The sequence below is a fragment of the Triticum aestivum genome, chromosome 1D, assembly GCF_018294505.1.
Source record: "Triticum aestivum cultivar Chinese Spring chromosome 1D, IWGSC CS RefSeq v2.1, whole genome shotgun sequence".
Classification (NCBI taxonomy): domain Eukaryota; kingdom Viridiplantae; phylum Streptophyta; class Magnoliopsida; order Poales; family Poaceae; genus Triticum; species Triticum aestivum.
In genome coordinates, this window is record NC_057796.1 from 53,394,367 (window position 1) to 53,408,389 (window position 14,023).

Below are 14,023 nucleotides of genomic sequence, written 5' to 3' on the forward strand. Positions count from 1 at the left end.
CTAGTTTAGTTTATAAAACAAAACTACAAAAAATGGAATTAAGGGTGCCTCATATGCTTCATCTTTTTAATGTCTTTCGTGAAAATGATGGGAAGGAAATTGTGCTCAAGTACTAGAAGAAGAATTACATAGAATGCTTGGCATAAAATATGTGAATGATGAGCATGATTGCAATGTTGTTAGTATGAATTCTTTGAATACCCATGATGCTAATGATATACAAAGCCACAAGCTTGGGGATGCTATGTTTGATGAAGATGATATGTTTTCTCCCCCAAGTTTTGATGAGCAAATTTATTATGATGATAGCATGCCTCCTATTTATGATGATTATATTGATGAAAGTGGGTTTGGAAGAGTGTAAACTTTAGGAAGTAATGATCCCGCTATTTTGGAGGATGTTGAATCTCATTGTGATAATTATGAAAGTGGATTTGGAGAGGTCATGACTTTATTTAGTGATGATTCCACTATTTCGGAAGAGGTTCCAATTTATTATGAGAACAAAGTTGCTATCTATGATGACTATTGTGATGACTTGTATGCTATTAAGAATAATGATAACCATGAAACTTGTCATCATGATTTTAATTTTCAATTGGATTATGCTTCACATGATAGTTATTTTGTTGAGTTTGCTCCCACTACTATTCATGAGAACAAATTTGCTTATGTGGAGAGTAATAAAATATGTATGCTTGTGGATCAAGAAAAGAATGCTTTATGTGATAGTTATATTGTTGAATTCATTCATGATGCTACTGAAAATTATTATGAGGGGGGAACATATGCTTGTAGGAATTGCAATAATATCAAGTTTCCTCTCTATGTGCTTAAAGTTTTAAAGTTATGCTTGTTATGCCTTCCTATGCTAGTTGATTATTGTTCCCATAAGCTGTTTGCTCACAAAATCCCTATGCATAGGAAGTGGGTTAGGCTTAAATGTGCTAGTCATATTCTTCATGATGCTCTCTTTATGTTTCAATTCTTATCTTTTATGTGAGCATCATTGAAATCATCATGCCTAGCTAGGGGCGTTAAACGTTAGCGCTTGTTGGGAGGCAACCCAATTTTATTTTTGTCCTTTGCTTTTGCTCCTGTTTAGTAATAAATAATTCATATAGCCTCTGGTTAGATGTGGTTTTATGTTTTAATTAGCGTTTGTGACAAGTAGAACCTTTGGGAAGACTTGGGTGAAGTCATTTTGATCTTGCTATAAAAAACAGAAACTTTAGCGCTCACGAGATTAGCTACAACTTTTTACTGAAGAGTGCTATTTAGTTGATTATTTTTTCAGATGATTAATAGACAAATTCCTCACGTCCAGCAATTTATTTTAGAATTTTTGGAGTTCCAGAAGTATACGTTTGATACAGATTACTACAGACTGTTCTGTTTTTGACAGATTCTGTTTTCCGTGTGTTGTTTGCTTATTTTGATGAATCTATGAGTAGTATCGGAGGGTATGAACTATAGAGAAGTTGGAATGCAGTAGATATTACACTAATATGAATTTATAATGAGTTCACAACAGTACCTAAGTGGTGATTTATTTTCTTATACTAACGGAGCTTACGAGTTTTCTGTTGAGTTTTGTGTTGTGAAGTTTTCAAGTTTTGGGTAAAAATTCGATGGACTATGGAATAAGGAGTGGAAAGAGCCTAAGCTTGGGGATGCCCAAGGCACCCCAAGGTAATATTCAAGGACAACCAAGAGCCTAAGCTTGGGGATGCCCCGGATGGCATCCCCTCTTTCGTCTTCGTTCATCGGTAACTTTACTTGGAGCTATATTTTTATTCACCACATGATATGTGTTTTGCTTGGAGCATCATTTTATTTTATTTTCTTTTTTGCTTGCTGTTTGAATAAAATACCAAGATCTGAAATTATTAAATGTTATAGAGTCTTCACATAGTTACATAATTATTCGACTACTCATTGATCTTCACTTATATCTTTCGGAGTAGTTTGTTGTTGCTCTAGTGCTTCACTTATATCCTTTTAGAGCACGGCGGTGGTTTTATTTCGAAGAAATAGATGAACTCTCATGCTTCACTTATATTATTTTGGGAGTCTTTAGAACAGCATGGTAATTTTCTTTGGTTATGAAATTAGTCCTAATATGATAGGCATCCAAGATGGGTATAATAAAAACTTCCATATACAGTGCATTGAATACTATGACAAGTTTGATGCTTGATGATTGTTTTGAGATATGAAGATGGTAATATTAGAGTCGTGCTAGTTGAGTAATTGTGAATTTTATAAATACTTGTGTTGAAGTTTGCAAGTCCCGTAGCATGCACGTATGGTAAACGTTGTGTGACAAATTTGAAGCGTGAGGTGTTCTTTGATTGCTTTCCTTATGAGTGGCGGTCGGGGACGAGCGATGGTCTTTTCCTACCAATCTATCCCCCTAGGAGCATGCGCGTAGTGCTTGGTTTTTGATGACTTGTAGATTTTTGCAATAAGTATGTGAGTTCTTTATGACTAATGTTGAGTCCATGGATTATACGCACTCTCACCCTTCCATCATTGCTAGCCTCTTCGGTACCGTGCATTGCCCTTTCTCACATTGAGAGTTGGTGCAAACTTCGCCGGTGCATCCAAACCCTGTGATATGATACGCTCTATCACACATAAACCTCCTTATATCTTCCTCAAAACAGCCACCATACCTACCTATTATGGCATTTCCATACCATTCCGAGATATATTGCCTTGCAACTTTCCACCGTTCCGTTTATTATGACACGCATCATCATTGTCATATTGCCTTGCATGATCATGTTGTTGACATCGTATTTGTGGCAAAGCCACCGTTCATAATTCTTTCATACATGTCACTCATGAGTCATTGCCCATCCCAGTACACCGCCGGAGGCATTCATATAGAGTCATACTTTGTTCTAGTATCGAGTTGTAATCTTTGAGTTGTAAATAAATAGAAGTGTGATGATCATCATTAATAGAGCATTGTCCCAAAAAAAGAGAAAGGCCAAAAAAAGAAAAAAAGGCCAAATAAAAAAAGAAAAATAAAAGAAAGGGACAATGCTACTATCCTTTTTACACACTTGTGCTTCAAAGTAGCACCATGATCTTCATGATAGAGAGTCTCTTATTTTGTCACTTTCATATACTAGTGGGAATTTTTCATTATAGAACTTGGCTTGTATATTCCAACGATGGGCTTCCTCAAATGCCCTAGGTCTTCGTGAGCAAGCAAGTTGGATGCACACCCACTTAGTTTCTTTTGTTGAGCTTTCATACATTTATAGCTCTAGTGCATCCGTTGCATGGCAATCCCTACTCCTCGCATTGACATCAATTGATGGGCATCTCCATAGCCCATTGATTAGCCGCGTCAATGTGAGACTTTCTCCTTTTTTGTCTTCTCCACACAACCCCCATCATTATATTCTATTCCACCCATAGTGCTATGTCCATGGCTCACGCTCATGTATTGCGTGAAAGTTGAAAAAGTTTGAGATTACTAAAGTATGAAACAATTGCTTGGCTTGTCATCGGGGTTGTGCATGATGAGAGCATTCTTGTGTGACGAAAATGGAGCATGACCAAACTATATGATTTTGTAGGGATGAACTTTCTTTGGCCATGTTATTTTGAGAAGACATGATTGCTTAGTTAGTATGCTTGAAGTATTATTATTTTTATGTCAATATTAAAATTTTGTCTTGAATCTTATGGATCAGAATATTCTTGCCACAATAAAGAAAATTATATTGATGATTATGTTAGGTAGCATTCCACATCAAAAATTATGTTTTTATCATCTACCTACTCGAGGACGAGCAGGAATTAAGCTTGGGGATGCTTGATACGTCTCCAACGTATCTATAATTTTTTATTGTTCCATGCTATTATATTATCCATCTAGGATGCTTTATATGCATTTATATGCTATTTTATATGATTTTTGGGACTAACCTATTAACCTAGAGCCCAGTGCCAGTTTCTGTTTTTTCCTTGTTTTTGAGTATCGCGGAAAAGGAAAACCAAACGGAGTCCAATTGACCTGAAACTTGACGGAGCTTATTTTTGGACCAGAAGAAGGCCATGGAGTAAAAGAGTTGGGCCAGAAGAGTCACGGGCTGCCCACGATGGTGGGGGCGCGCCTCCCTACCTCGTGGACAACCCGGAGACCCCCCTGACTTGTTCCCGACGCCAAAACCTCTTATATATACAGAAACCCCCAGAACATAACCTAGATCGGGAGTTCCGCCGCCGCAAGCCTCTGTAGCCACCGAAAACCAATCTAGACCCGTTACGGCACCCTCCCGGAGGGGGGAATCCCTCTCCGGTGGCCATCTTCATCATCCCAGCGCTCTCCATGACGAGGAGGGAGTACTTCACCCTTGGGGCTGAGGGTATCTACCAGTAGCTATGTGTTTGATCTCTCTCTCTCTCGTGTTCTTGATTCGGCACGATCTTGATGTATCGCGAGCTTTGCTATTATAGTTGGATCTTATGATGTTTCTCCCCCTCTACTCTCTTGTAATGGATTGAGTTTTCCCTTTGAAGTTATCTTATCGGATTGAGTCTTTAAGGATTTGAGAACACTTGATGTATGTCTTGCATGTGCTTATCTGTGGTGACAATGGGATATCATGTGATCCACTTGATGTATGTTTTGGTGATCAACTTGCGAGTTCCGTGACCTCGTGAACTTATGCATAGGGGTTGGCACACGTTTTCGTCTTGACTCTCCGGTAGAAACTTTGGGGCACTCTTTGAAGTTCTATGTGTTGGTTGAATAGATGAATCTGAGATTGTGTGATGCATATCGTATAATCATACCCACGGATACTTGAGGTGACATTGGAGTATCTAGGTGACATTAGGGTTTTGGTTGATTTGTGTCTTAAGGTGTTATTCTAGTACGAACTCTATGATAGATCGAATGGAAAGAATAACTTCGTGTTATTTTACTACGGACTCTTGAATAGATTGATCAGAAAGGATAACTTTGAGGTGGTTTCGTACCCTACAATAATCTCTTCGTTTGTTCTCCGCTATTAGTGACTTTGGAGTGACTCTTTGTTGCATGTTGAGGGATAGTTATATGATCCAATTATGTTATTATTGTTGAGAGAACTTGCACTAGTGAAAGTATGAACCCTAGGCCATGTTTCCTAGCATTGCAATACCGTTTGTGCTCACTTTTACCATTAGTTACCTTGCTGTTTTTATATTTTCAGATTACAAAAACCTATATCTACCATCCATATTGCACTTATATCACCATCTCTTCGCCGAACTATTGCACCTATACAATTTACCATTGTATTGGGTGTGTTGGGGACACGAGCGACTCTTTGTTATTTGGTTGCAGGGTTGTTTGAGGGAGACCATCTTCATACGCCTCCCACGGATTGATAAACCTTAGGTCATCCACTTGAGGAAATTTGCTACTGTCCTACAAACCTCTGCACTTGGAGGCCCAACGACGTCTACAAGAAGAAGGTTGTGTAGTAGACATCACCTCCTTGTCCTTCTTCTTGGCCTTTTTCTGCGGCGCCTGATAGGGCGCCGGGACCAACATCCTCATTAGAAGAGGGTCAGCTGGGTTTTCGGGCAGTGGAGCTGAGCATCTGATCCACTCCGCCTTCTTTGTCCAGCCCTGTGTACAGGATGGAATTCTCAATGCACCCCTCCCCTCTCTTGATTAATGAGCTAAGTTATGTTCGGGAATATAACACTTACTGGGGAGGCCGGATGATTGCAGTCGAGGCCGACGTCCTTGGACGTCTCTGGCCATGACTTTTGAGTCTTGAAGAGCAGCTTCCAGATCGTTTCATGCGTCGTGCCGAAGAATCGCTTCAGGGTCCGCGGCCCTTCCGGATTAAACTCCCACATGCGGAGAGGCCGGCGTTGGAAGGGAAGGATTCGGCGGATGAGCATCACTTGGATCACGTCGGTGAGGCTGGTGCCCTTCTCTATAATATTTTTTATGCGCTTTTGCGGCATTGGCACCTCATCGGATGATCCCCAGTCCAGACCCTTGTTGGTCCATGACGCAAGCCGCAGCGGGGGTCCGGATCTAAATGCAGGAGCGGCCGCCCACTTGGTGCCACGGGGTTCAGTGATATAAAACCACTCCTGCTGCCATATCTTGACAGTCTCCACAAAGGCCCCTTTGGGCCAGATAACTTTGGGGAGCTTGCTCACCATGGCACCACCACAATCCGCGTGTTGCCCGTTGACCACCTTCGGCTTCACGTTGAAGATCTTGAGCCACAGGCCGAAGTGCGGGGGGGATGCGGAAGAATGCCTCACACACGATGATAAACGCCGAGATGTGGAGGAAGGAGTTCGGGGCCAGATCGTGAAAATCTAGCCCGTAATAGAACATAAGACCACAGACAAAGGGGTGGAGGGGAAACCCTAGTCCGCGGAGGAAGTGAGGGATGAACACAACCCTCTCGCCGGGCTCTGGAGTGGGGATACCTTGCTCTTTGGCAGGGAGCCTATGTTTGATCTCCGCTGTCAAGTACCTCGCCTCCCGGAGCTCCTTGATGTCCTTCTCCGTCACGGAAGAGGCCATCCACTTGCCCTGCGAGCCGGATCCGGACATGGCTGGAGCGTTTGGTGGCGATGGTAAAGATTGAGACTTGGGCGCTGGAGCTCGAGGACGGAAGGGTTGAGGAAGAAGAAAGGCGTGGGGTAAAAAGATGGATCGTTATCCTCTTTTAAAGGCAGTGAATATCAAGCGCCCCCTCACAGGCCTTAAGACTCGCCTGTTCCCAAGGGGTCATGCGAATGGCACGGTTGGATTACCCAAACCCATATTGATGAGAATCCCGCAATGAGGGGACACGATCTCTGCTTTGACAAGACGTGTCAATAAGGGTCGCGCCTCGATACACAAAGCGGGAGGCTAAAAACGGTTCGAAATAGTAATAAGGCCAGGCAAAATGTCTCGCCAAAAAAGCTGTCAGTAGACATGACTTATTTTTGTTTAAGTATTTTGCCCTTGTGGTTCGGAGTTGTAACTGTTATACAGAGCCAGATATAGTTCTCTTGTACAACTGCTTTGGAGTATTCAGAGGTGGAACCCGACTTGCAATGCCGAAGACAATCTGCGCGCCGGACACATCGTTATTGAAGCCTGGTTCAGGGGCTACTGAGGGAGTCCTGGATTAGGGGGGGGGCGTCCGGGCTATGTGACATGGGCCGGACTGGTGGACCATGAAGATACAAGACAGAAGGCCTTTCCCCGTGTCCGGATGGGACTCTCCTTTGCGTGGATGGCAAGCCTGGCGTTCAGATGTATAGTTTCCTTTCTCTGTAAACTGACTTTGTACAATCCTAGGCCCCTCCTGTGTCTATATAAACTGGAGGGTTTAGTCCGTAGAGGCCAAGACAAATCATACAGGCTAGACATCTAGGGTTTAGCCATTACGATCTCGAGGTAGATCAACTCTTGTAACCCCTATACTCATCAAAGTCAATCAAGCAGGAAGTAGGGTATTACCTCCATTAAGAGGGCCCGAACCTGGGTAAACATCGTGTCCCCTGCCTCTTGTTACCCTTCGATCCTCAGACGCACAGTTCGGGACCCCCTACCCGAGATCGACCGGTTTTGACCGACAAGGACCCGCCCAGCATTCGCCTCGGCAGCCACGGGCCGCCACTCTGGCGGGAGACCGGGGCCGCCAGGTACTCGAGCACCGGATCGCTGCTGCCCTCGAGGTACTCGAGGACGGCGTGAAGCGTGCGGCCGGGGGCGCCCCACCACAGGCAGCGGCCGTCGCTGTTGTTGCGCCCCCGCACCACCGGCGCGTTGTTTATGGAGGCGAGTCGCTCCGCCTGCCGGCGTTCGAAGCACGCCGCCCACGCCTTGTGGTTGCCGGCGTCGTACTCCGGGAGGGCCCGCTCCTCCTCCGACAGGGAGGCCCGCACACGCTCGATCTCGGCGTGGAAGTAGCCGGGGTGTTCGACATCGGGCAGAGGGGGGACGGGGACGCCCCCGGCGCTGAGCCTCCACCGCCCCGGCGCGCGCATGTCGGGGTGCGCCGGCTAGTTCACCTCGTGGAGGAGGTGGGCTTCCCACTCGTGCAGAGAGCGGCGGCCGAAGCCGTTGGCCGCCGCCGCGTCGCCGGGAACCGTTCACCCATCGGTTGTGCGTGCACGCGGTGGCTAGACGGGGAGAGAGGGAAAGAGAGGGCGTCGGCGGCGAGAGAGGGGGGCTGCGGGCGGGTGCTCCCACCGGCGAGGGAGGGGGCAGCTTTTATAGCGGCCGTGGGGGCGACAACATGTGTACGCGTGGCGGGAGGGGACGCGTCGCCGCACTACCCCGCCCGTGAGAAATCAATGGAAGGCTGACAGGCGGTAGCCTTGGTATTGATCCCCGCGGGAAACCGAGGCGATGAGGACGATGAGGCGCGGAGGGGTCGCTGACTCGGCGGGCCCGCCATTCTTTCGCGCCAAAAACGATTGCCCCGGCGCCCCAGCGTGCCGGGTTCGGCTTAGGTCTGTCGGCGCCAGTTTCGGGCCTAACCGGCGAAAAATGGGCTCCTGGAGGTATGACTGGGCCGTTTTTTCAGCGCCAACGCTAAAAGATGGCCCCGGGGGGCCTGGCTGGAGATGCTCTAAATACACAGGAGAATCAACCATTTGTGAGACTTTAGTGACCTTTCTACCGCTGCATGTGACTGTTCAAAACAAAACAAAAAAAGGGCATCCACTAGACGCGCCATCTGTTTCCTGTCCAAGCAACAGCACGATCACTCACTCAGGTAACCTATGAACATGTGACCCTAGCTACAAGGAAACCGGTTGTCAGTATCAAAGATCATCACTGCTTTAAAACATCTCATAATCAAATCAAACACTGATAGCATGGCTCCATCTCGAGCCACCAAGGGGTTTCCGGATCCCGACGCGTCTCTGGTGAGCGCTTTCTGTCACCCCAAACGTACTTTCACATCCGAGATAAGCGAAGCGAAGAGAAAACACCTCAAGAAAAGGCAGGCATGCGTAAACCGATCCACCATTACTCAATCAGGTCACTGAAAAAGAAGAGAAAATCTTTAAAGTATGCGGTTAGCGGCGCCATATTTGTCATTAGAGCAAATCGCTTTAAGCTGATTGGCCGTGGTATCCTGATTGATGAGCTTATCCTGCCCAAAGAGAATACACAAATCATCAAAGAAAAAGAAAGAAAGAAAGAAAGGTGGCGAGCAAAGGATGAAAAGTGGATGCATTATGCATACGATGCGCTTTCCATTTGCCACTGATCCGGGCAGCAAGACGACTGGCTTAGGGCCCTGCTTCCTCCTTTTTTTACTTGCATGCAAAGTGATACTGGTTGTTTCGTCGTATGGCTATAAAGCAAAGCAGGCCTGCTTCGTGCACTTTGATGTAAGGAGAAGAAAGAAAGAAAGGGCCACGGTCGTCCAGAAAGCCGGAATCCGGATGCCCAGACCTATCTCCTGTGTTTATGTGTTTTTGCTTCATGATTAAGCATCCGGGCAGCGGCTAAGGCACCCGCGCATCGAGGACGATGCCGCGCCATAATTCCGATGCTTTTTGGCAATGGAGAATCGATGCCAAACATGGAAATCTGTGGGGGGTTTTATTCTTGTTCCAGCAAATAAGAAAACAGACAGATATATGCTTCTCTCAAAGACATATATATGATGCCTGGAATTCTCACGGCAGCAATATCCTTGTTTATTGGTATTATTATGAGGCCTGATGCTCTTGAATTCTTATCCTGTGGACTGGCTGAGCTTCAATGGATGTGGAATGTGAAAATGGCAGTGCTTCCTACTATCTTACTGTAAAATGGTATTTTTGCAAGATAGACAGAAATAGGCTGCTAAGGCGGAAAACACGGCGACGGGTAGAAATCAAACACGTAGCGCGAAAAAAGCGAAAGTTCGAACCGAAACAAAGTAAATAAATAAAGGCAAGGGTAGGCGCCTCAGATTTCCCAAAACCACCACGGCATTATTAAAGAACGGCCTCCACAAAGGCAAAGCCAATGCCAGCATTAGAATACCCACAAGTACGCCGCATTGCAGGGACACACACGCACGCACAGTCACCAGGATGCAAAAGTAGTTCTCCAAGGCAAGAAGAAAGGCAAAGCTTGCTTTGCACCAGGCCGCTCCAGGACACACTACCACCATCCCAATCAGTAGAAGAGAGAGTGAGAGTGAGACAAGCCAAATCAAATTTAGGGCAACAAGAGCCAAGAACACCGTAGCCAGCCGTATCATATAAACCAAACCAAAGGCCAGCAGCAGTGCACATAAGAACAGAGCAGGAGCAGGGGAAGGAGCAAGAAGAACCTGAGCAGGAGCAGGAGCAGGAAGCAAGATGAACGGCATGTACTACCCTCAGCGTTTCAGCAACATGATGATCGGCTACCTCAACCTGGCGACGCTCCTGGCCTCCATCCCGGTCATCGGTGCGGGGCTCTGGCTCGCCAAGGGCTCCACGACGACGTGCTCCTCCATGCTGCAGACGCCGCTGCTCATCATCGGCTTCATCGTGCTCCTCATCTCCCTCGCGGGGTTCGTGGGCGCCTGCTTCCACGTCGCCTGGGCGCTGTGGCTCTACCTCTTCGCCGTGATACTCCTCATCGGCATGCTGCTCGGGCTCACCATGTTCGGGTTCGCCGTCACGGCGGGGGGCGGCGGCACGCAGGTGCAAGGGAGGCCGTACAGGGAGTACCACATCTCGGACTACTCCTCGTGGCTCCAGAAGCATATGCAGGACATCAAGTACTGGAAGCCCGCGCTGGCCTGCGTCGTCGGCTCCAAGGCCTGCCCCAAGATCGCCAACTGGACTCCCATGGATTACCTCCAGCATGATCTCACGCCAATACAGGTTTGCAGTTCAGCCACCGGTCCATTTTCTTCCATAGTTGCTCCTCTTGCTATTTGTCGCCACTACTTTCAGCACTTGTAGTTGTAGTACAACAGAATTCATAATCTGAAGTATAGCCGGCACAAACATAACAAATTGTCAAAGAAATGGTAACATAAAAAATAGCTAGACAAATTATTGATCCAGTTCACCAGTTGCATCTATGTAAATTTAAATATCTCAAGCACAGGTTTATGTTCATTGTCTATTTGGACAAAAACATCAAATTTATTGACCACCAAGATTCAAAACCCAGTAAAGAATGTGACCTGAGGACAAAGTTTGGACCCATTTTCAGATAAACTAAACAAACTAGGTCTACTAAATCTCTAGCTCAGAGCATCTTCAGTGCTCCTGCACCTCTGCTACTTTAATACAAGTTGTAGTTCTAACTAATAGCTTTGCTGCTAAAATTACTAATGGAACTAATCACTATCATGCAGTCTGGGTGCTGCAAGCCACCAACATCATGCACATACAGCGGGGGGATGCCGGTCGGAGCGCAGGACGAGGACTGCTACCAGTGGAACAATGCCCCAAACATCCTGTGCTACCAGTGTAACTCGTGCAAGGCCGGCGTGATGGAGCAGGTGCGCCAGGACTGGCACAAGATCTCCGTGCTAAACGTCATCGTGCTCGTCTTCCTCATCTGCATCTGCGCCTGCGGATGCTGCGCCTTCAGAAACGCCCGCCGCTCCGTCTCCGAGTACCCATACGGGGTAAACCGCATGTCCAAGATCAACCCACGCTGGGACTACTACTGGTACTTTCAGCCAAAAATAAAAAACAAAATAAAATTGTCACACCATTTCTGTTTGATTGCTGCTTTTCATTGGCATTTCTTTTCTCTTCAGATGTTTGGTTTCAGCCCCAAAAATGCATTTCTACAGTCTCATGATCAAAGCGAAAAAATGGATTAGTTTATTTCTGAATAGTGCTCATTCAACAGAAAAGGGGGGCGGGGTGTTCCTTCTATTCTGTTTTCACAACTGCATAATCATGCTTCGGTGCTTCTTCATTAACGAAATTCTTTGCACACATAAAAAAAGTAATGATGACACTGGCAATATAACGCAATTTCAGTTTGTGGCCATCCATTTGCTGTGATCTTCTAACACTCCTTTATGATTTTCGCTACAGGTGGCGATGGTTCCGCGATAGGAGGGAACAGATGTACTAGGCTAGCCATCGGAACTCAACTCATGTATAATATTTTCTTGATGGCAAATGGCCGAGGGGTTGGGTCAGTTCTTCATAGCACTCTGGTAGTGACCAATAATTAATCTTCTGTAGATATTCAGTATGAGGAAAGTGCAAGATGGTGAAGTGGAAGGCATGTGTAGTTTATCCAGTATTGGTAGAATGCTTTGCATATTGTAGCATACTTAGTTAGAGAATTCAGAAGAGAAGAGACTTCATGTCTATGGTGGGAAATCCAGTCAGCTATATATATGACCATATCAGCACATGTACTGTTGGTGTGACTTCTATTTCCCATGTTTTGGTCATGCCTACCTTCTGATATGATATCAGTAGACCCATAGACTGCGGCTAAATCTAAGACAGGCTCTCCATCTTTAGCACTCATGGCATGGACCGTCGTACTTTGAAGTGATTTGAAAACACTTTAGATAGTGGATACAGCTCAGCGATATTTCAGAAAGAAATAAGTTCTAACTAAAGGAAAAAAATATAATAATGAGATGACAAACAAATGGGAAAAATCAAATAATTTTATCACAAAAAAGTGCAGTGATCATCTACAATTAGTATTGGCTACAACAGCATATATTCCTGTTAACCTTTCTCCACTATGGTAGACAAAGTGTTTTACATTTCTTTTAGTACATATCTAGTTGGTGAGTTCGAAAGAGAAGTGATGTCATGTCTATCAAGTAAAATCCAGAGAGTCAGCTATAAGACTATATCAGCACATGTACTGTTGGTCTGACTTCTATAGTTGTCATGTTTTGGCCTGTCTACCTTCTGATATGATTACCCTAAACTGAGGCTAAACCTAAGACAGGCTCTCCAACTTCAGCACCCATGGACCATGGCAAGGAAACACTTTACAGCTCAGCAATAGTTCAGAAGGCACTGCTAATTCAAGGCAGAATAATGTAACGGTAAGACAAACACCTGATAAGAACGAAATAACTGTATCACAAGCAATGTGTAGTGACCATGTATGATTAGCATTGATCAGAATAGAATATATTCTCATCGACCTTTTTCACATAAAACTTGATGCTGGATAGACGGTGCAGCAACATCGCCGATAAGAATAATACTAGACGGAATCTCAAAAGGTGCCAAGTGATTACTGGATTGCAGGTGTTCTGAGTTTTGGGACAATCTGTCTCTAGGAAGCAAAGTATCTAGCGTCCCGTGTCAGCTATGACTGTCTAACAAGATGCTGATTCAATGCAAATTCTGGAACACAACACAAGCAAAGAGACAGTCTGAAATGAACTCACCTCCTTGCAACCCAGGTAGCCTCCAAGTGGGGAATGATTCCGAGAAGTAAGAGCCCGGGGGAGACTCAAACCAAACTCTTAATCTCAACCCGCAATGAAGCCATTCGGTGATTTTAGTTGAGTATCATCAAATTCCACTAGAACAGGTCATCTGAGTGGCCCCCTGTTGAAGATTCATGGACTCTCATTATATGGGGATTATAACAGCAGCAGTTGTTCCTGCAAGGAGCATTCTTCCAGTAGGGGAGTTACCCAGCAACAACAGGGATCGTTGTGCATCCAGTGCAATTTGCATGTTTGAAAGCACAATTGCCAGGCAACTAAATCTGCAGAAACAGGGTCATAGTGCCCAGGACAGGAAAACGGGCCACCTGGAATAGCAGGGATGGAGAAAATGTCTGACAAAGAAACAAGGAAGCAATGGAAGGCTGGAAGCTATGGAAGAACGATCTGCATCTAATTCATAGATGCTTCTCTAGAACTGTGACATTTATGCAATATTCTGCAACACAACATAAACTGCTCTTCCAGGACATCAGAACTGAGGGGGTGGAATGCAAAGGGAGGCAAGGAACATGAGCAGTAGATCAATAACAATCACTAGTAGTTCCAATACTGACTCCGTACGAACTTCTCTACCATAAATG

The 14,023-nt window shown here is 45.4% G+C and overlaps 1 protein-coding gene across 2 annotated transcripts; it reads left to right on the forward strand.

The window, feature by feature from the left end:
* Positions 1-9,994: 9,994 nt before the first annotated feature.
* Positions 9,995-12,367, forward strand: LOC123180247 (tetraspanin-6). Of its 2 annotated transcripts, none has more exons than XM_044592242.1 (3): positions 9,995-10,860; positions 11,343-11,662; positions 12,040-12,367. In XM_044592242.1, the coding sequence occupies exons 1-3, from the start codon at positions 10,348-10,350 to the stop codon at positions 12,077-12,079; spliced, it is 873 nt and encodes a 290-aa protein (XP_044448177.1). In that variant the 5' UTR covers positions 9,995-10,347; the 3' UTR covers positions 12,080-12,367. The 2 variants fall into 2 exon arrangements, with proteins under 2 accessions (XP_044448177.1, XP_044448178.1); XM_044592243.1 differs by having other exon boundaries at positions 9,998-10,860; positions 11,343-11,618.
* The last annotated feature ends 1,656 nt before the right edge of the window (positions 12,368-14,023 follow it).

What these genes read in the sequence shown, in the direction of transcription:
- LOC123180247 (XM_044592242.1), top strand. Translation starts at nt 10,348, where the DNA reads ATGAACGGCATGTACTACCCTCAGCGTTTCAGCAACATGATGATCGGC. An exon ending in ATGATCTCACGCCAATACAG is followed by an intron (nt 10,861 to 11,342) that starts GTTTGCAGTTCA and finishes ACTATCATGCAG; the next exon opens with TCTGGGTGCTGCAAGCCACC. An exon ending in CCACGCTGGGACTACTACTG is followed by an intron (nt 11,663 to 12,039) that starts GTACTTTCAGCC and finishes TTTTCGCTACAG; the next exon opens with GTGGCGATGGTTCCGCGATA.